The following is a 21766-nucleotide window of genomic DNA, read 5'->3' as shown; positions in this document are numbered from 1 at the left end:
TAAGATTATCAATCAATAACTCTATATGCACATAACCACAGTGGAATAAAAGCAACTTGTTGAAAATTTACATTCGTAGTATGTTGATTGCTATGAAAATGTTAACAAGTTTGTGTTTGAAAATTGCAATCTTCTTACTTTTATTTTATTCGTATTATCTATTTACGTTCTGATGCGTTATTATGACACCATCCACACATAACGTGAGTAATTATTGTTCTTCGATTCACTGCTATATTTGTTGTTGAATACGATTTAAACTATCACGAGTAATGAAACTCCACAACTGTTAATAATGTGTATTTGATCTGCAACATTTTTATTAGGCATTTACATTTCTCACAACAATTTATCTCCTCTGAACACATCTTCATAGTGATTGCAAAAGTATCTACTAAAAGCATACTGTCACTGGCGCAATTCAAAATTAGGTAAATTTATTGAATTCAACTACAATACAAGTTATTTCATTTTGGTCGCAACATTGTAGCCTATTGGCATCTCTTCTGTGTATGTTGGCATTCCAATTAAGCTGTAATAAGTAGTTGGCAGTTAGAGAATGATTGAACTGAGAGCAAACTGTCACAGTTAAAACTTTGAAATGATGCATTTATTTTGGAATAGCATTGATACGATCTTTTTGACCAGCTGTAATCAGGTGATCACAAAACTTCCCAAACACATTCAACGTCACTGCAATTATTTGATGGTTTAGATGACATGGATAGAGAAATTAGATGTACATGGAATTATATCTGATAAATCTCTACCACTACCATCTCTACCTCTCGGCGTTTTCATAACATCCAGAAACAATGCATGTAACAAAAACCTTAAATATTGTAATTTGCTCATTATTACTAAAGACTTTAATCCGACGACAAATACACACATATTTCAGAATTAAAAACAGAGGATCATTATGATATAATATCAGATTTGTGTCATTAATCAAAAATCGCCTTCACGATATCATTGTGTAAAATCTAAAATTCTGCGATCCCAAGAAAAGAATTGGTAATAATACAAATCTTACTTTTGTATTACAATCTATGGATAATGATAATTGTATGCGGTATCATCATGTTGTCCAACCTAAACTAAAAGAGATTATATTCTATGACCGAACTATGGGGTTTTATTCAGGGAAGTGATGATCTCGATAATCGCCAAAATTATCGTCATCACACAGATATAGTACCTTATATAGAGCTACCGAATATTACAGTTATTGCAGTTGTGTGACGACATGGGTGTAGAAAACATGACTCGTTTATTGTGGTATGTCGGAAGTAGAAATTGTAATTTCCGTTATATTTAGAAAGCATCAGAGCGACGTTACAATAGTATAAACAAGAGAAATGCTTTTATACCTTTTAGAGGGGGTAATATCAAACAGTCATTTAGAATTAATAATATTAAGAGAAGATTTACAAAGCTGGCACTGGTCAACAGTGAACAATTTAGCTGAACAAATATTTGCTAACCTGTTCTACCTTCAACGTCTTCAATATTACAATATTACATTACAGATAATTAGGTTTTTGGTTCTTGAAAAGGCACTATGACACAAGCGCCATCGTATTAAAATGCAATACCCTACCTTTGACCTGTTTTTTTAGTAATTCGGAAAATTATCACCACAACGCAGATACAATCGTGAATATAAAACTCAAAACTGTTCGTTCACTCAACATAGTTGTTTTATGCGTGTAATTGTTAATCTCTCTTGCCAATTCCAACCTAATTAGATAACCAATCTTTTAACTTTGATAAAAGGTCACTGCGACTAACGGTCAGACTATTAATGCACACCTTTCGATATGTCAAGTAACAAAGTCAGAGTGCAAACCTGCTCAACGGTGGTTATTATGGGAAACACACACGTGCTATTAGGTATACAATATTCATGAGATGACGACATCCTGAATATCGTGAAATTTTGCAATGTACATATTGTCACAATACGCAGAATCAAGGATATTTATTATGCATTCTAAAAATATCTTATAAAATACAACAAGAGTTACAAATATATTTCACGCTAAAATTCTATGACCTGAAAGATTCAAATGACATAACTGTCCATTGATATATGAAACCCCATGGAAAGGAGAAACACAAATTTTGGTTTACCAAGAAATAACAGCTGAATTACTTTGAATACAACGTATTTTGTTGCCGATGAGGGACCTCATTTAACAATTCACTATATAATTAGCATTCCAATAACTGATATGGTACTGGCCACAGTGTTCAGTATAGCAATAATACTCGAATATGTACACTACACAAAATAAAAACAGTAATAAATTACCCAGAGTACAGACGAAAAACTTATATTTACCTTTACAGACTGTTTAACATCAAGACAGCATTACAATAGAATATACCAAGATACGGAACCGATTTCACCTACAATTTACTGTAATGATCTGTTAAAGTACATGATCATTGCATCCCTCCGAATGATGAATTAGTGTTAAATAACATACACTATTTTGATATTTGGTGTATGTGCTATACAGCTATTACATCCATGGCCAATATCTCACAGTCAGATATTATTCTCCAAAATGAATTCTGGATAATAGATACATTTAGAAATTTCTCGCAAATATATTACGCATTGAGTCAGAGGTGTGTAGACTATATAATAATCTAAACGTAAATACAAAATATTATTCAATAATGAAACAGCTTACACGTACATTGTTTTTTCATATAATTTCATATGTGGTATTGGGCGCGCGTGAAACAAGCAACTATCAGCTTGATCATAGATTGTTTTCAAATCACATAAATTTGTACACTTATGTTTTTCTAGTGACAGATATGTCATGGTTATTTGTTATTGTTCGTTTATTTATATTTTGGTATGTATATATTATGCATATATTGTAGCCAGCATAATGAGATTCAAGGGTTGCTACTGGGCTAATATACACATTTATTAACGCAATAATTAGCCAGTCATAATCAGTTGCAAAAGTTAGTTGTTTAGTTAATTCGGCGCCGAACTTTTATTATCGACTACGAGTACACAGGTGAACAATCATCATTGCTATTCAAAAACGGGTTAGTCTCTTTGGCCCTGCAACATGTGAATCGTTGAATTTCGTTCTATATATTGCTTATCACTTGTCAGAGATGTTTCACCAGTCAGGTGCATTTATGGTAACTATTGTGAACGCTTGTACATACGCTTACCTGCCATGATATACAGTAATTCTTTATAAATATTGCTTATCTGGCTATTCGTAACAATACATTCGGTTATACCCCATTACCTAGTTTGCATTACATTTTACTAGTTTTGAAAATAGTTTAGTGGAAATAATGGTAAAAAATAAAAAAAACATGAAAATAAAGGTTGTTTTACCAACAGTTTATTCCTACTTTTTTAACCTACGTACATTTCATATTGTGCAATACATTTAATAACAATTATTTATTGATTTATTATATATTATGTCATGCAATTGGTAACTATTATGATATACGTTTTTAAATATGATGTCATACATTTATTAAACATTCTGTAATAGAAATGCTGACTGTTATTACATAAGTTCAGTAACTATTTTGACATATATCTATATATCATATCATAAACACATTGTAACTATTATGATATACGTATAGTAACTATTATGACATGCAATTGATTATATTGTTATGCCTTTAAATTAGCAACTATTATGGATTAGAATTATGTAAATCAGTGTTAGACCAACTCAAATATAATTAACAATACAACCATAAAATAACAACCCATAAAATAACACCGGACAAACTAGTAAAAATTTGTATATATTTTATATGTAATTTCCTGCAGTTAGTGAGAATTTTTGAATATAATATCAGTGTATAACTACACAAGAAATGGACTATCAATATATTCGACTGCATTGTCAACACTAGCACCTCCTTCTTTATAAGATTTTGTCTTTGTTTTCAGGATATGACCACATGTACTGTTAATGAGCAGATTTTCACCTTGACTGAAATATAATGAATAATTAAGGAAAATTAAGTATGTACAGGATGTGTTGAATAATATGTTTCGGTCTCAGTGATAATAAATTTAATACATTTTAAAACATAATTTGGACAAAACATGTTAAAACGTTGACTTAATAATAAATGGATAACTTATTAAACACGCATTTCCTACCTTATAATTGCAGCAAATATTCCAATTTCACTGACCGTTTCTCGATTTTCAACGTCTTTCCCACTTTGCACTATATAGTTCTTTACCACAGGCGGTTTTATTCTGTCTATCAAGACGTACTCGGCTCTTCTTTTGTCTTCACCCAGTTCATTCAGCTTGGATACTAAATCCTCATCATATAAGGTATCTCCTATTGTATGAAATATTAGAGCTCCTCATATAATTACAACTGTCGAACAATATTTATTTATTTATTTATTTATTTATTTATTTATTTATTTATTTATTTATTTATTTATTTATTTATTTATTTATTTATTTATTTATTTATTTATTTATTCAATACACAGTTCAACGGGCAAACACATTACATAACAAAAAAAAACAATACAACTTAAAAGTGATAAATGCTTCCTGCAATTGACTGATCCACAGTCAGGTTTAAAAAATGGTTTGTGTCTCAGACACCTATTTAGAATATAACAATAAATATTGGCAAGAATATCAGGGCAGTCATAAAAAGAATTAATAATTTTATATAAAAAGGGAAGATCAAGAATAGTTCTTCTGTTAGATAAAAGGGGAATGTTAATAAGTTTGCAATAAATGGGATAACATGAAATACTACAATGCACACGTAGCTTTCTACATAAATATTTAACAAATTTAAATTGCACATTTTCAATTTTGTTAGATAGCTCTTTTTGATGAGAGGACCACACCACAGAGCCATATTGAAGAATAGATCTGACATAAACAAGATACAAAGAAATAATTGCAGAAATATCATTAAAGCTATAACAAAAACGTTTAATAAAACGTTTAAGGCCCTAGAAACGATAGAATTGATATGATGATTGTATGACAGTTTAGAAGTTAAATGGATACCCAAGTCTTTAATGATTGAAACTTTCTGCAAGAGTATACCTTCCATAGAGTATTTATAGCTTGAAATAGTTTTTGTCTTAAGAGTGAAGGTAATAAATTTACACTTCTCTGAACTGAGTAATAATTTCCAAAGGTTGCACCACTCTACAAACTTATTAAAATCAGTTTGCAAAGTGTGACCGTCAGTTGGAGATGTAATAGACCTATAAAGTTTGGTATCGTCAGCGTAAAGACTAAGATTGGCAGAGATATAAAGGTGGGTGATGTCATTAATATAGTTGACATCTTTTTATTTGGCACAAGTATCACACGATGTACCGCCCTTGCCCGAGTTGACCTTGTTTCTGATATCACTGCCAACATGGACAACGGTTTTGTTACATTTGGGGTATTCATTGACTTAAAAAAAACATTCGATAATATTGGCCACAATATTCTCCTTAAAAACCTGGCTTATTATGGGATAAGGGGTCTCCCGCTTTCGTGGTTCCAAAGCTACCTAACTAATAGACACCAAACAGTAAACATTGGAACTGCATCCACATCCAGACAGATTCAATACGGGGTGCCCCAGGGATCAATATTAGGGCCTTTACTTTTTCTTCTCTACAAAAATGATATTAACCACTCTACTGATGCTTTTAATTTCCGCCTCTTTGCGGATGACACAAATTTATTTAAATTCCTACAAACTAACTCTATTGATCTTTCTAATATTAATAATGATTTTGAAAATGTTGGACAGTGGTGCAATGCTAATAAATTAACAATTAATGTAGAAAACACAAACTATATGATCCTGAAAACCCCGCAAAGAAAAGTAAAAGCGGAGGGACTGCTCGCTATCAATGATACGTTGGTAGAGGGCGTGTCTGAAGCCACTTATCTGGGAGTAACCATTGACCCAATGCTAAATTGGAATTCTCATATTGAAAAAAATGTGAAAACCATTAGTCCCAAAGTGGGCATTATATCTCGCATTCGTCACTATGTTCCCAGATCGATTCTCATCCTACTTTACAACACACTTATTCTCCCACACTTAATGTACTGTATTGAAATCTGGGGAAACACATACCCAACACTTCTTGAACAAGTTCTGCTCTTACAAAAAAAGTTGTGCCCCTTATCACCTTCTCGCACTTTAATGCACATTCTGCTTCTTTTTTTATCCAATTACGCATACTTGATATTCACAAACTTTGTAAATTACAAACCTGCCTATTTATCTTCGACCTTAAACACAACAAATATGCACATAGCCTCAATAAGTATGTTAATGATTACTCACATTGCTATCACACAAGTTCAGTGTCTAGCGGTAATTTGTCAATTCCTGCTGCTCAACTTACAGTTTCACAACATAATTTCAAATTTGCTGCAGTAAAACACTGGAATTCACTTCCAGACTCCCTCAAAAACATCAACAACAGAAACATGTTTAAATATGAAATGAAACATTATTTGCTTTGTTAAATTCCTCGATTACCTCCCATTTCTCTGCATTTTTTATTCTTTTCTTCTGCATATAAATTCGTTGTACCAGTAGTTCGTTTATATTATTATTACACATAATATTTTAGTCATATTTATATCTAAATCATAAAGATTACATTTTAATTTTCGTTATGTAAATAGTAATTTTCCTTTCCTTTACTAGTAAATTGTAAATTTCAACTTGACAGTCTGGGCCATGGACTGGACTAGTCCATGAGGACTATTTCCATGGTCCACGCCGGAATTACTACTATTGTATTTTGTTTATAAGTTCTGTTATAATGGTCATTCTGGTGAAATAAATAAATAAATGTACCAACTATAATTGGTGGAATAATGTCACATGGTTTTGTCCATGTAACGTCACATAACCCTAAATATAAATAATTATATTAAAGTAAATTATTTTTAGAGTTACCTTCAAGTTTTCTTGATTTTAACACGTATTTGTTCGGGTTTTGCAGAGCTTTTTGAACATTTTTAGACCCCTCACTATCCTGTAATAAAATCAAATTAAATAACCACAGTTCAGAGCAATTTCACAAAATATCAAGGAAATATACATAATGTGTCATATTAATTAATATTCATTATTTTTGTGTTCACATGTTATGTGTATTTTAGTTATACATATGGCATCTGATAGTATTTATATTGTCACAGGGAAATAAGAGGCGCTATTCCTTTCCTTTTATCATATCAAGTGTAAAAAGTCTAGTAAATGGTTTTATAATTTATTCATTGTATGGAAATAGAGGATAGCGTTGTAGCGTTTCATTTCCATCGTTTTATAAAGTAAATATCGTGAAGAATATGGTTCGATAATTGCATTCGTGGATGGAATAGCTGACACAGTAATACTGGTATTTTTCTGGCCATATCTTGTGTCTTAGGTGATAGAAGTGAACTTTATTCATCGGGAGGGGCAGATAATATTGTGACAACGATTTAGTCTAATTTTGCTTTTCGTTGATTGGTATATAGATTAACACGAATAGTTTTACCAAAGAGTTGATTCACTTGATGAGAATAGATGTTTTGGTAATAATGTTATGTTGGTCTTACCATATCAAGTGTATAAAGTCCGGGAAATAGGTCTCGAATTCGATTTATTGCATCTTCTCCATCTGGGAAATATTTTTGCAACCTTTCAATTGAACCACTTCTGAAGATTTCTTGTTTTAGCACAGTGATACACGCCAAGCGATAACCGATAGATGGGCATTTGATAGCAAGAGATTTCTCAATCATAAGACGTGCTTCCCATTCCTAGAATACAAAAAGTCATGTCACTATTAAATTTTCTAATACTTTATTAGCATCGAATGTTTTGCCTTCAGCAGCATAGCAACGTTTATTTAAATTAATCGTCCGTCAATATTTGAATACGCTAATGTAATAATCAACACATCTATCGCACACAATAAAACATGTGACGGATATGAAATATGAACAATAATAATACATTTGAAATATAATACGTGCTACCAAGATACACAAATTGCAATCTAAATTCTGAAATAAAAGCTCGGGAAAAAATTAAATGTACAAGTTTATCACCACCCACCTTATCTGTTGGGTAATGTTCAATTAAATACCCAGTCCTATAATACACAATTCCTATTTCATAATCGTCTCTGTTGAATTAAAACAATCAAACAAATAACATAATTAATAATGTTTTCAAAATGTTGTAAATTCAATATTAACATTTTTGAACGTTACGAGTTATGGTGTGGTCATTATATTCATTTTCACTGGATAAATACTTAATGTGAACATATGTTGTCAACATCATGTAGACACTGAAACACCCAGATGTATATAATAACATTCACATGATAAGTTTATTGTCCACTAGTTTGGCTCTTTCAATGATGTCTTTAAATCCTCTTCTTATAATCGGGATAGATTTATCAAGATGTCTTATTTCATATTCCAACCATCTTTGATCGGTGACAGTAGTAGAATTGTGTCTAATGATTAACATAATGGCAGCCCTGCAGGAAATTAATACAAATACATAAATGATAACTTGCACAAAACGCTACACTTACACAATACACAAACAAACTATACAAAAAGAGCACGACTGAAAACCATCTGTGGACTGACCAACAACAAGGGGTCAATGAAAGAAAGTCAAACACATTGATCGAAAAGACATTGGGGAAAAAGGTCTACACAACCTTGCTATGACAGTATTAGGCACGACACAATACAAGTATAAACAAATGACACCAAAACTTTCCTGACATTTTCAACATAATTTGAGTATATGATCAGCATAACGTACACAGTATTAACCAATACATGTATTCATTCCCCCAGGCATGGAAGAATGCTATGTTAAAGGTAGAGATGCAGGTTCGTTTTTTTTTTTTTTTTTTTTTTTTTTTTTGCTTTTTATTATCCAAACAGTCTTGGCATAGACTGTTAACATTTTGTAGAATTTTGAATAGTAGAACATACTCAAAAGACGATTTAATAATATAGATAACAGGTGCAAACATTCTCTCTTTTGAATGCTTAGCAAGCTCCTAGACGCGTTGACCTTTTGTTTAGAAATTTTCACAAATAATTGACATTGTGTTTATCTTCAAAACGCCGTCGGGGCATTGTTTCTGGTTGAATAGTGTTACAACAATCGTACAAACAACTAGCCTGGATGTTAATTTATTCACAAACTTGAAGTAGTGAAATTTGAGCTGCTGCCCTGCAAAATTGACAAGTGGTAGACAGTTCAAGACGGCACTTTCTTCATAAAAAAAATATGTACCCGTAAACCAATTTTGGCAGGAAACAGAAGCATGGTTTAGAAGCTAATTTTTTAAATCACTTTTGACCAAAATATCACATTTTTGTGCATATTTCAAACTACAGTGTTAAAAAAAAATACTTTAAAAAAATGTTAAAATTCATACAATGAGCTTTCCGAAAATATATAGTTTTGTGGACAAGGGAGGTCATCTTGGTTTCCTAATTAACTAATTAAAATACCTGTCAGGTAAACTGCATATTTACCTTAAGTGTTAGATTATTCAATTATAGAATTCAATTCGAGACAAAAACAGTACAAACCCAGTTAAAGTAGCATAATATTTCCTAATGATACCTCAATTTGCACATCATAACGGAGAACCATGTCTAATTTAAATGTATTTGAGCCACAACTTACTTTTTATTGCCATACATTCTCCAAGCTTCAGCAAATACTTTGGCCATATTTTCCACCGCTTTACATTCTGGCAAATTGGCTGCAATATCTTGTTTTCCGAGATTTTCTAGATTAAACCTGCAAATAATTTAATCGGTAAAATAGTTCAACTGATTATTCTATTTAGAAGAGTTTTTTAAATGGTATTGGAAATATACTAACCGGTGAAGACGAGTACATTGGGTTCCGAGTCCAGCCATAGAAGCGGACGTGACGAACAGTTTGACTTGTTTTATTTTAATGTTATTGTTTGAGATATTCTCCAGATCATCACAGTCCAGCACATAGTCACTTCGTAACATACCTAATATTATTGGCTGTAAAAGAAAGGGGATAATATCAATGTTTGGGTGTTATTCGTGTAGCATTGGTACTTATTTGACTGTACGCTGAAACTGTCTGTTATAAGCGACGGCTTTATTTAGAGATTTATCCTATGTTCGATGTGCATAAACCTTTGCATGTCTTGGTAAAAAATAAAATAGTATCGGGAACACGCACGTGTACTCTGTACAGTAATATTCTCATACCTGACATGGTGTGTTGTGTATGTACACCTCTTCATAAATGTCAAAGTGTCTTTTCACGAACTCCTCTTGTTGAATTGAACTATAATTTGATAAAAAAAACGAAGTAATCAACAATACGTACTTCGGGCAACTGGTATGTATCGATTTATATCTAATTAATGTTTGTTTCTGACGGTCAACCCAGTGGAATTACTATACCTCATCCGCCCAATAAATCCGACATCCCACCCATGGGAGGTCCTCTATATATTGAATGAAGTGGTTGGTGAAGGTGGATTGCGTATATATTGTGATTCGTGTATGTATAAACAATTACAAAATAAAATATTTGCTGATTATAATATATTTCATTGTCAATTCATTTTATATCAAGTATACTGAGATGTGGATAAATGTTGGTAGTTGGCCTTAAATGTAATTGTATTCATGCCAGTTATGTAAAACATTTATTATACTATATGTGTATTTAGAAATAAATCTGGAGTATAACAAAACTTTAATTTGGTAGTCAAAAAAATAAAACTATTTCAGGTTCCATATTTTGTCTTTCTTATTGACTAGTTACGCGAAATAACCTAGCAATATTTCAAACTCTTCCTGCATCCAACATTAATCCTTAACTACGTTTAACAATAATTTACCTTTTTAATACAGACTTTAGAAATTCATAATCATGACTCATAGCATGAATCAACAGATTGAAGTCATTCTGAATAGCCAAGGATTGATAAAACAATTTCTTTGGCACAGGAGATGGCACTAACGTATGAGGTGTGAAACATACAACATCTGATGAGGAAGGTGTCTCTGGTCTTCTCATTACTATCCCATGCATATTAGCAAAGTCTTTACTCCGAACCACTATTTCATCTAGAAGTGGTTTTTCCAATGGCAGTGAGATACATGCCTCCATTGTCTAACTTTGTTATCTGTAATGTGAGTGAAATTATGTAGGATTCCCTTACAATACTAATTTAAAATGAAATAAAAATGTGCTTTTCAATAAATACAGTTTTTGCCGAGTTGTGGCGAATATCCATTTTTCGTACCAAACCAGGTCATATGATCTGTCTTGCATGCAAACATACGAACGGTTTAACAAATCGCTTTGATTGTTAGCCAAATAAATCACGAACAAGAAATTGGTTTGATATCTGAATTAACACGAGAAAACCTAGTTGTACCAATCACTATGGTCTTTTATTGTATAACAAAATACAAGACAAAAAGTCATACAAATACTATAAACAATGGTGATATAATCAAATTGATAAAGGTATTTAACAAATCAAACCAGAACACAGACAAGGACAACAAAGTTTTATGCATCAAATAAATTAGTGATTACAATGCCAAACAAATTATTAATTTTATGTTGAATCTTCATTTTCGTTAAAAGTATTGTTATGTGAGTGTAATAATTTCTAAACGGGTGGGCTGTTTTATAGCATTTTAAATTACCTCATTGAAATGTTTTTGATTTGCTTAAGAAACTGGCATATTCTTTGATCTACTGTTGAATATCAATGGCACACACAAACACGTGCATACGTGTGTAATAACTAATAAGTAAAAGACTGTCAACATTAAAACTTAACCACCAACTTCACAATCGTGTTATGAACACTGGCATTGTGTTCGATAATCGGGGAACTTCGTCTCGCTTGGCTGGTGTCGCTTACACGTAGAGATTCGACCCAAATGAATACACATAAGTTCATTACATGTAGTCCAGCATTATTTACACAAGCATTCAGCTGAGGTAATCGTCTCTTACAAAATGTTATATTAAAACTTATATTTAAAGTGAAAGGCGTGGCAGAGTAACCATTTGACCAGCCAATCGCTGCAGTCGTTGGCACGAACACGTGATTACCAGGAATGTGTTTCACGGTTAAAGCCTTGCAAAGTTACCACTACTAAATACAATAAGTAAACAATATATTTATAACATTCCTGTAATATATGTTTATAATCTCCACCCTAAACATGCAAGTTATTGATTCTAAACAATAGAGTGACGACGTGTGAACCAAATGTGCGATCGTTGAGTCGCTATCACACCAATGTACTACATTAAATTATTTATTATCCAGGTCCTCATTCAAACAGTGGATTACAACTTGTTTTAAATTAACTTCATACTGCTTTCCTTGGTTGACAATGAGCTCTTCGGTACTCTAAAATTTGCAAGTCAGCCGCTGATGGGATCAAAATTTGTATAGTGTCGACCTGTTGCCATATTCGTATGCCTACTTCCATACGGGCACTTCCTGAATTTACCTTGTTCATGCCTTGCTTGTTTCAATTCCACATCAAATAAATATACTGTAAAAATGTAAACTAATGTTTCGACGCGAGGTCATATGTCACGTGGTATGCAGTGGATTTAATATATTAAATTAATACATTTAAATTTTGGAAAAATTTCATTACATAACTCGTATTACTACTATGTATTGTATATATTCGAAAATCGGAAACACTTACTTTATCAAATCAGGGAAACGCTGACAGACTTCTTTTTCGCTCAAATATGTATTTTGTATAGTGAGTTACGGTGTATTGAAAGTAAGGTTAGAACATTCATATTTATACAGATGGACATATGGTATAACGGTGCAAAATGAAACTGTCGATATGATATACGTTATGTGTGAATAGTTCATTTTTGCAGTGATAAGCCAGTACAAAAAATACAATAACTTGACTGGCAGCGTACCTCTATAAAAATACTAATACTGCATAAAAGCAAAATGTACATGTAGGAAATCGACAGATATTAACAGGTGAATGTATAAATATAAATACAACAGATGGCTATCAAAATAATAGATTTGTTTGTAGTAAGGGAGTCACGTGAGTACTGGGCATGATGTCAGCGCTGACTGAAACTGGGTAAACAGGTTAAATATACAATGATAATTACAGCCTGTCGTTTTTAATGTTTCTGGCAATTTGATGCATTGGTGCACGAATTATTGTAACACGGGGTATTGAATGATACCGGGTGAGCGTGATGTGTGTATGTTATATTGTTAAGACAAAACAACAACAGAGAGCTTGAGTGACATGATACCCCTATAGAAATCCTAATTCTACATCAATGCAAATTGTGTGGATAGGAAATGGGCAAACATTAATGGTAAAACCTGTCAAGTATGTACAAACAAATATAAATGTATATAAATATAACAAGGTGATTGAAATAATACGATAGGTAAGATATGAAATATGGGAGCAAAATGCGTACTAGAGAAAATGTAAGCGCTGGAACATCGTATTTTGGAGTGGCGGGGACGTATTAAATTGCCGATGCGTCTTGGCGTTTATATTGATTGGGTAGCTGAGACGTTTGTCACAATGAATTCATGGAGTTAATTGAAAGGGAAATACATTTTATATTGTTATTCAATGTGACCCACATTATAGTTTCATGCCTGCTGTTGATTTGATTAATTGTAATGTTTCTTTTCTCTGAGCTATCACTTGATGATCTCTAGTTGTAAAATATTATGTAGAGTAGTATGGTTTAATGTTATGTATTGTAGCGTAGTCCTGTGGAGTATGATAGTGTCAACATCTATTATTAGCTTTATCACTGCGATATATTGTGAGGCATAATTTAATGTTTCAGGGAATTCATGTTATTATTATTTAAAGGCTAGATGTGAATTACAAGCTGAAAATTGTATTTAAAGAAGATTGTGTGAGGGGTTGAAGATACAAGTGCATCACATTCAATTCTAGGTATGTCAATTGTAATGTTTCATTACTCTATGGTATCACTTTTTGTTCAATTCTGATCTGTTTCTGTTCTAACCACCCACCTATAATACAGCAATTATACAATAACAGAAGCATCGCAGCTATACTGTGAGCATATAAGTTCTGATAGACAGGGAAAATGGCGTTCATTGCAGTGTAATTTGTATTTTGTGAAGCTAACCAGTGATAACATATGGTACATAGGCTGAAAACGAAGGATAATTCTAAATTATAGTCTCCAGTTGCGCTGTTAAGTGGTGAGAATGAACATCCACAGAAAGCCACTGTAAACACGTTTACTGCCACGACCACCGTTTTAAAGTTATGTTATGTTGATGAGGTATGTTTGCCAATTAACTACGGGAATGCCAAATTCCCGTTAAATGCGAGAAATAGTTTTAGAACCTACATATTGGTGACAATATAGTTGACCAGTGTACATTCGAAATACAGTAACATACAAACACAATTTTTTTCTATGTTGGGAAAGTAAAATAATAAAATTATGTTTATTGTTCACTGACTTACAAATGTGATGTTCGCATCACGTGTGCAATTGTGCAGTAAATAAACAAATTATCCTAAACTTCGAATACGGTAAAATTTCAAGAGCTGTTGGATTGGATCGGATTTAAATTTGGCATTTTCCTCCGATTTGTGATAAACTTTAAAACTCGTTTCTCTTATTGTCTATCTTTATTTTCAAAATGGCTGCCCCATTCAATAATTATCGGTACATTTATCGCATTTATTTAGGCATCACTGGTATGTGGGTGGGGATCCGTTTTATTATGACGGAAAAATGCAATATATTATTTAGAACAAATTGTCGATATTGAAGATTGTTTCACGTATGTTTAGTGCTTAGATGAATTATAGAGAAATAACTGGGGAAAAAAACTCATTACAATTGCAAAACATTAGTTTCAAGCACACGCTTATAAAAGAAAGACCAGCTTTGATCTAAGTTCTCAGCATATAAAAATACAAGTGTCAATTAAAAACAATTAATTGTTTTTGTTATATTTAAAAATAATTACCATTCCGGTCTTCGGGCTTCGTAATTGTTCGTAATTTGCATATCCGTAACATTTTTAGTTTTAGAGCTAGCATCTATGACAAAAAGTCATCGGGTTACCGGCAACACGCATTGACTTGTTATATTTTTTGAGTATCGTTCAATAAAATTACAGAGATATTACACAATAACTTTACCACGTTGATATTTAGAAATAATTGATTAAATAATATATATCTGTGACATTTTTCATTTAATTGGGAAACAATAGTCAAAATATCATCATAGATGAAACCATCAATTTAGAACTATGGTTGTTTCAAGCACAATGGTAATTCAAACTGATAAAATAACATCAATTATGTCATTCCTACAGTCAATAATTAAATGTTAAATTCTGAAACAACGTACGTACTTAGATTCTGACTTAAATTTTCAAATCGCAGTAACATATCATCAAGAACCAGTTATAGCTATAATGCTTAATTACTATTCAGTATGTACCAAGTTTCTCACAGGTCAGTTTTAGGCTGACTATAGACCATTTCATTATGGTTTGGGTCAATTGTATGTGTTCAATATGCCTATAATTCGACCATATTCGTCACTTTTTGTCTCGCTAATAATTTGTTTTTCACCCATACTGACGGTTTACCATAATGTCTTTATTTTAGAATAATCAAATATATTCGAAAGTTCGACTGGCATTGATAAATTTCCCATATTACAGATGTCTATCCCATACAGTAAATATCGGTAAATTTGTTGCATTTATTTTGTTATCACTTGTACAGCAGCTGACTATTTCGGACATGGTTCACACAGGCGGAGGGGGTTGGTTTTGTTATAAAGGAAAGACGCAATCAATTGAGTGTTAACGTAAAGTAACTGATACAATTTTAGTAGTTCCAACTGTGAATAATTTTAAAACGCAGCATATACTTTCGGTTTGTGCTCCTTGTCGTAAATGCAGTGACAACAAGTACCAGCGTTTCAAGTATAGAAGATATTTACACCAGCTTCAGCTCAAATGTATATTCCCACGTGTCAATTCTCAACATAGTTTGTATTAGTTTCTTTATCAATTCAAAGTTAACAGCTTCACGTTAGTAAACCTTGTGGGAATCATATGCTTTTACGGGATTATTTGAATATCCGGAATTTTTTTTAGACTTTTCACCTTTTCACCCAAAGACTTCGTGTTACCGGAAACACGCATTTTTTTCAGGATTTGTGACGTAACAGTTGAAATATTGTTCAATATATTACTACGGAGATAATAACACAAGAACTTTGCCACTTTGTCTATTTAGTATTATCGATTAAATAATATAGTGTGACAGTAAATAGCTTTTGCTTTATTGGGAAACTATCACTCCATATAGTACCATAACTTCAACCCATCAATTTAGAACTACGCGAATAAATTTAAACTGATAAAATAACATCAATTAAGTAGTTCCCACTGTCAATAATTAAATGTTATATCTTGAAACTAAGTACATACTTAAGGTTCTGGCATCATCCATTTCCAAATGCAGTAACATATCAAGGACATTTCATTTCAAATATATTTCCAGTTGTAGCTCAAGACCTTAATCTCACATGTCAGTTTAAGGCTATTATAGATCTAAAAACTCAGTATATACTTATGTTATTTTGTTTATTCACATATCATCGACAGTTTACCATCATGAATCATCAAATATATTTGCGTTTTAGACAAGCATTCATATATTGTACATATACCAAACACATGACCACTAGTCTGCAATAAATTTTCGGGGTTAATGATTTATCAATGAAGCAACTACGATTCCTAAAAATCATGTCAGTACGGAATGTAATCAGTGTCACGTGATCGTATTGGTTGCCATATCATCGAACTTAGGTAATTCGTATATATTCGTATTTTAAATACACACAATGTTGCATTTTATTCTTAGGAAAATGTACTTTTGATATTGTCGTTAGTATCGATTAATATCCTATCCCTTATGCTTTCCATGCAATAATTAAAAATATAAAAATGCAATAATAAAAACATCAGATCTGCCCATTTGTCTAGAACTGTTCTTCAAGTGTCACTAATGTCTGTGTTTTTTTTTTGTGTGTGTTTATTTACTAGTGCAAAAGCTTTGAATTGTTATTCAGTGTGTACAAAGTACAAATGCGATATGTTGAGATGTTGTTAGCAGAATCACTGAAAAATCAATTATTATTTTGCAGCTTATGCAATTAATAATGAAACTGAAATGTTTGCTGATATAGGTAATGAAAGGTTGAAATTTCAGGCCACAATGTTTTCGGAAAGTAGTATTTTTGAACACAACAAACATATCATTGAAGTTAGTATGTTTTCTAAATTATTTTATTTAAAATAGTTAAATAACACATGTTGTAAGTGTCGATATTACTGACAATATTGAACTATCATTGTTCTGGTAGCCTTTTCATCTCCATGCAATAACCTTTACTTTGCAGGATGATGCCAAGAGGTACGTCGATATCTCCAGGTCAGGCGCTAGAACTGTTGACATTACGCGGGTAGTTATTCTAGTTTTTGACAGTAACAAAACGCTTTTAGTGCAGGAGCACTCCAATACAGTAGGAACTCAAAATATCAATGCTGTTAATTTTAGATAATTTCTAATTCAGCATCGTATCGAATCTACTCATACACAACATTAAACGGGAATGTACATGGAATGCATTGTAAAAGTTGTAATTTATACATAAGATTTGGATTCTTAGGGTATGTGGCTGCTGCCAGGCTACTGCAGACAATGGCCGAATGGTGGCCAGTCGCCGCCACGGGCACTCGAAATATTACTAGATTGTCGAATTTTGACCATATGCAATCACGTATTTTGGTGATTCATTCAAGTGTATACAAGAATAAATAATTAGATATTTTGTATTAAATAGATACTGTTCTTTTTGTATCGTTTGTGCACCTACATAGACATCCATTTCTCGAGTAGAACGATAGTCAATGGATTATGCAGTTGCCTGTGTTGACAGTTTTCTGAATAATTCTTTCCAAATATTTCAATAATTTGAAGTCGTGACATATGCAATTCAAAATGGCTTCGACCCATATGAAATCTCTCGGCGGGACATATTCATAATCAAAATCATAAAGTTATTATTGCAATTATTATTTATCAGATAAATTTGAATTTGTCTAATTATATTGTATTTTAGCGAAATGTTTTTATAGTGAAACAAAGAGATTGTCATTGTTCACCAATGCAATATGGAGACAACATTTCTTAAAATATGCAGACTAATGTTTTTTTCCTATTTTTATAATAAAATTGAATATAAAAAGAATCTGAAATGTGGATGCTGCTAAATTTGTCTTGTTTTATTTTAGTTTTGTTTTTTCATTGCTGTTCAAGTTCAAATTTGATTGTATTTTTTAATTTTGATGCGAAACTGACCCACACCGATATAAAGGCCCAATTCACTGACCCGGGCAAGTGTGAATTGGAAGTGTGGCTATGCTAATGAGTGTTGTTAATCACTTGCATAGCCTATGTTTACAGAAACCCGTAGTTTATTTACAAGCTGATAACACTAATCTCCGTGAACATCGATGCGTGTAACGGTCCAATCAGGTTTGCCTCTATAGAGCATGGACCTAAGCTACATAGGCATCTCGTAACGACAAAACTAATAACGCAGTTAATAAGTGACGTGTTACGAAGTGATGCGGCATTGATTCATGCTTATATCATTTTACCTCCATGCTTATAGCAGCAATAGCCTTCGTGTGAACTGCGGATTTATCGTATCATGTCATTTGCCATTCACGTACCGTTGAATTACGACGCCACGGCGATGACCGCGATGTCACACTGCGGTCAACGATAATAAAATACATTTGCTGTACGGCGCTAACTCTTTCACACTCATAAATGCTGCTACTGATGTGGTAATAGCAAAAATAACAAATTTGAGACGATGCCTCATTCCTTGAAATTCTCCTTTTTCAGAGTGCGTACAAATTGTGCCAGCCATATTCAAGATGGCTGCATTATAGTGAATTTTGGTGATTTTTTTGCATTTATTTTGTTATCACTGGTACACCAGCTGGCTATGGCTCTTTTGTGGTTCACACAGTTTGGTAGAGATCGGTTTTATTATGAGGGAAAGATGCAATTCATGATTTAGAACAAATTGTCGATATTGAAGTTTGCTTAACGTATAGTTAGTGTTTAGATGATTTAGAGAGAAATATTTGGGAAAAACACTCGACATATCATCATAATTTCAAAAAAATAAATTAAAACATGGCTGGCATATAGCACACGCTTATACATAAACATCTTTGACAAGTCATTGATAACAGGTTCACTTCGCGATTCGTATTTTTACGGGATAGTTAGAATATTTTTGAAATTTTTAGATCTAGCACCTATGACCCAGGGTCGTAGGGTTACAGGAATTACGAATTTTGTCATGATTCATGACGTTACAGGTATTACACAAATGACTTTATTTAGCTTGTGTTCGGTAATATGATGAGAGAAAAATGCAGTACATGGTTTTGAACAAATTACCAGTATTGACGATTGCTTTATGTGTGTTCAGATTTTTAAATGATTAATGGTTTGGAAAGAAAGCGAAAATGTAATTGAAAAAACAACAATGATATATTACCATAAATGCAAACCAACAATTAAAACATAGGTCATTTTAAGCTACATGGGTAAGACGAGATTAAATTTAGTTAAATTAAATTTAGTTCATACTGTCAATAATTAAATGTTATATCTAAAAACTCAGTATATACTAATGGCTCACCCATTTCAAATTAAAGTACCAGCAATTCAATAATATTTTGTACATTTCCAGCTTTAGCTCACATTCTTAATCTCACAGTTCAGTTTGAGGCAGCTATCGATTTCCATTTGTTGGAATTTCAATATAGTATCGGTCAAATTGTATGAATTCAATATGCTTAGTGGTTTCACGGTTACCTTCAAGTTGACAGTAAATTATTCTCGCTAGACATGCAGGCGAGTCTTCTTTTACAATCAATGAAGTTATAGAACATGTTTACTGCCACAACTACCATTTACAATTTTCTACGGGATAGTCTAATTCCCGTTGATTGCTAGAAAAATAAATTACAGCCTGAACCTTTCCCCCAAAGTCGGATTACCGGCGACTTTGTTGTTTTACCTTTCTAGTTTGATGACATTGCATTGTTAAATAGAACTACATGATCACAAAAATTGAATAATTATGATATGTGTATCGTTCACAAATGTGATGTTTGCTGTTACATTTTTCAGAATGCAAGCAAGCCGTATTCAAGATGGCTGCATTATAGTGAATTTTGGTGATTTTTGCGCATTTATTTTGTTATCACTGGTACACCAGCTGGCTATGGCGCTGTTGTGGTTCACACAGGTGGATAGAGATCGGTTTTATTATGAAGTAAAGACGCAATTTATGATTTAGAACAAATTGTCGATATTGAAGTTTGCTTAACGTATATTTAGTGTTTAGATGATTCAGAGAGAAATATTTGGGAAAAAACACTCGAAATATCATCATAATTGCAAAAAAAATAAATTAAAACATGGCTGGCATATAGCACAAGCTTACAAAATGACGATTAAATCGGGGGTCAAAATAAACAAATTATAAAATAACCACAAGTACATTTTAAAATCTAGTATATACTTACGGTTTATGCTCCGTGGTTTCAACAACTACGAATTGCAGTGTTCGAATACCAGCTTTTTGCATTGTATGAAAACCAGCGTTTCATATATAGAAACTGTCGCACCAGCTTTAGCTCAAATGCTTAATTCCACTTGTCAGGTCTAAACATTGTTTTTATTATTATTTTCAACGAACCGTCCGATTATATAATGGAAAACATAAACATCTTTGACAAGTCATTGATAACAGGTTCACTTCGCGATTCGTATTTTTACGGGATAGTTAGAATATTTTTGAAATTTTTAGATCTAGCACCTATGACCCAGGGTCGTAGGGTTACAGGAATTACGCATTTTGTCATGATTGATGACGTTACAGGTATTACACAAATGACGTTATTTAGCGTGTGTTCGGTAATATGGTGAGAGCAAAATGCAGTACATGGTTTTGAACAAATTACCAGTATTGACGATTGCTTTATGTATGTTCAGATTTTTAAATGATTAATGGTTGGGAAAGAAAGCGAAAATGTAATTGAAAAAACAACAATGATATATTATCATAAATGCAAACCAACAATTAAAACATAGATCATTTTAAGCTACATGGGTAAGACGAGATTAAATTTAGTTAAATTAAAATTAGTTCATACTGTCAATAATTAAATGTTATATCTAAAAACTGAGTATATTCTAATAATTCACTCATTTCCAATTATAGTACCAGCGTGTCACGTACAAGCAATTCAATAATATTTTTGTACATTTCCAGCTTTAGCTCACATTCTTAATCTTACAGTTCAGTTTGAGGCATCTATCGATTTCCATTTTTGGAATTTCAATATAGTATCGGTCAAATTCTATGAATTCAATATGCTTAGTGATTTCACGGTTACCTTCCAGTTGGCTGTAAATGGATTCACATTTTGTTTATAATTGTTAATTTCCATTCATCGATGAACATTCGGCACTTTTTGTCACACTGTTATT

General features: G+C 32.4%; 1 protein-coding gene across 1 annotated transcript; it reads right to left on the bottom strand.

The window, feature by feature from the left end:
- Positions 1 to 3373: 3373 nt before the first annotated feature.
- Positions 3374 to 20900, bottom strand: LOC146728637 (glutathione synthetase-like). The gene is made up of 11 exons (XM_085495632.1): positions 20800 to 20900; positions 10951 to 11238; positions 10310 to 10388; positions 9942 to 10096; positions 9741 to 9857; positions 8401 to 8562; positions 8130 to 8199; positions 7628 to 7831; positions 6981 to 7059; positions 4178 to 4367; positions 3374 to 4004 (listed from the first exon to the last, which is right to left on the bottom strand). The coding sequence occupies exons 2-11, from the start codon at positions 11220 to 11222 to the stop codon at positions 3875 to 3877; spliced, it is 1458 nt and encodes a 485-aa protein (XP_085351758.1). The 5' UTR covers positions 11223 to 11238; positions 20800 to 20900; the 3' UTR covers positions 3374 to 3874.
- Positions 20901 to 21766: the final 866 nt, after the last annotated feature.

The sequence above is a fragment of the Saccoglossus kowalevskii genome, chromosome 22 (assembly GCF_978046115.1).
Source record: "Saccoglossus kowalevskii chromosome 22, keSacKowa6.1, whole genome shotgun sequence".
Taxonomy (NCBI): domain Eukaryota; kingdom Metazoa; phylum Hemichordata; class Enteropneusta; family Harrimaniidae; genus Saccoglossus; species Saccoglossus kowalevskii.
This window is presented reverse-complemented; position numbering and strand designations above follow the sequence as displayed.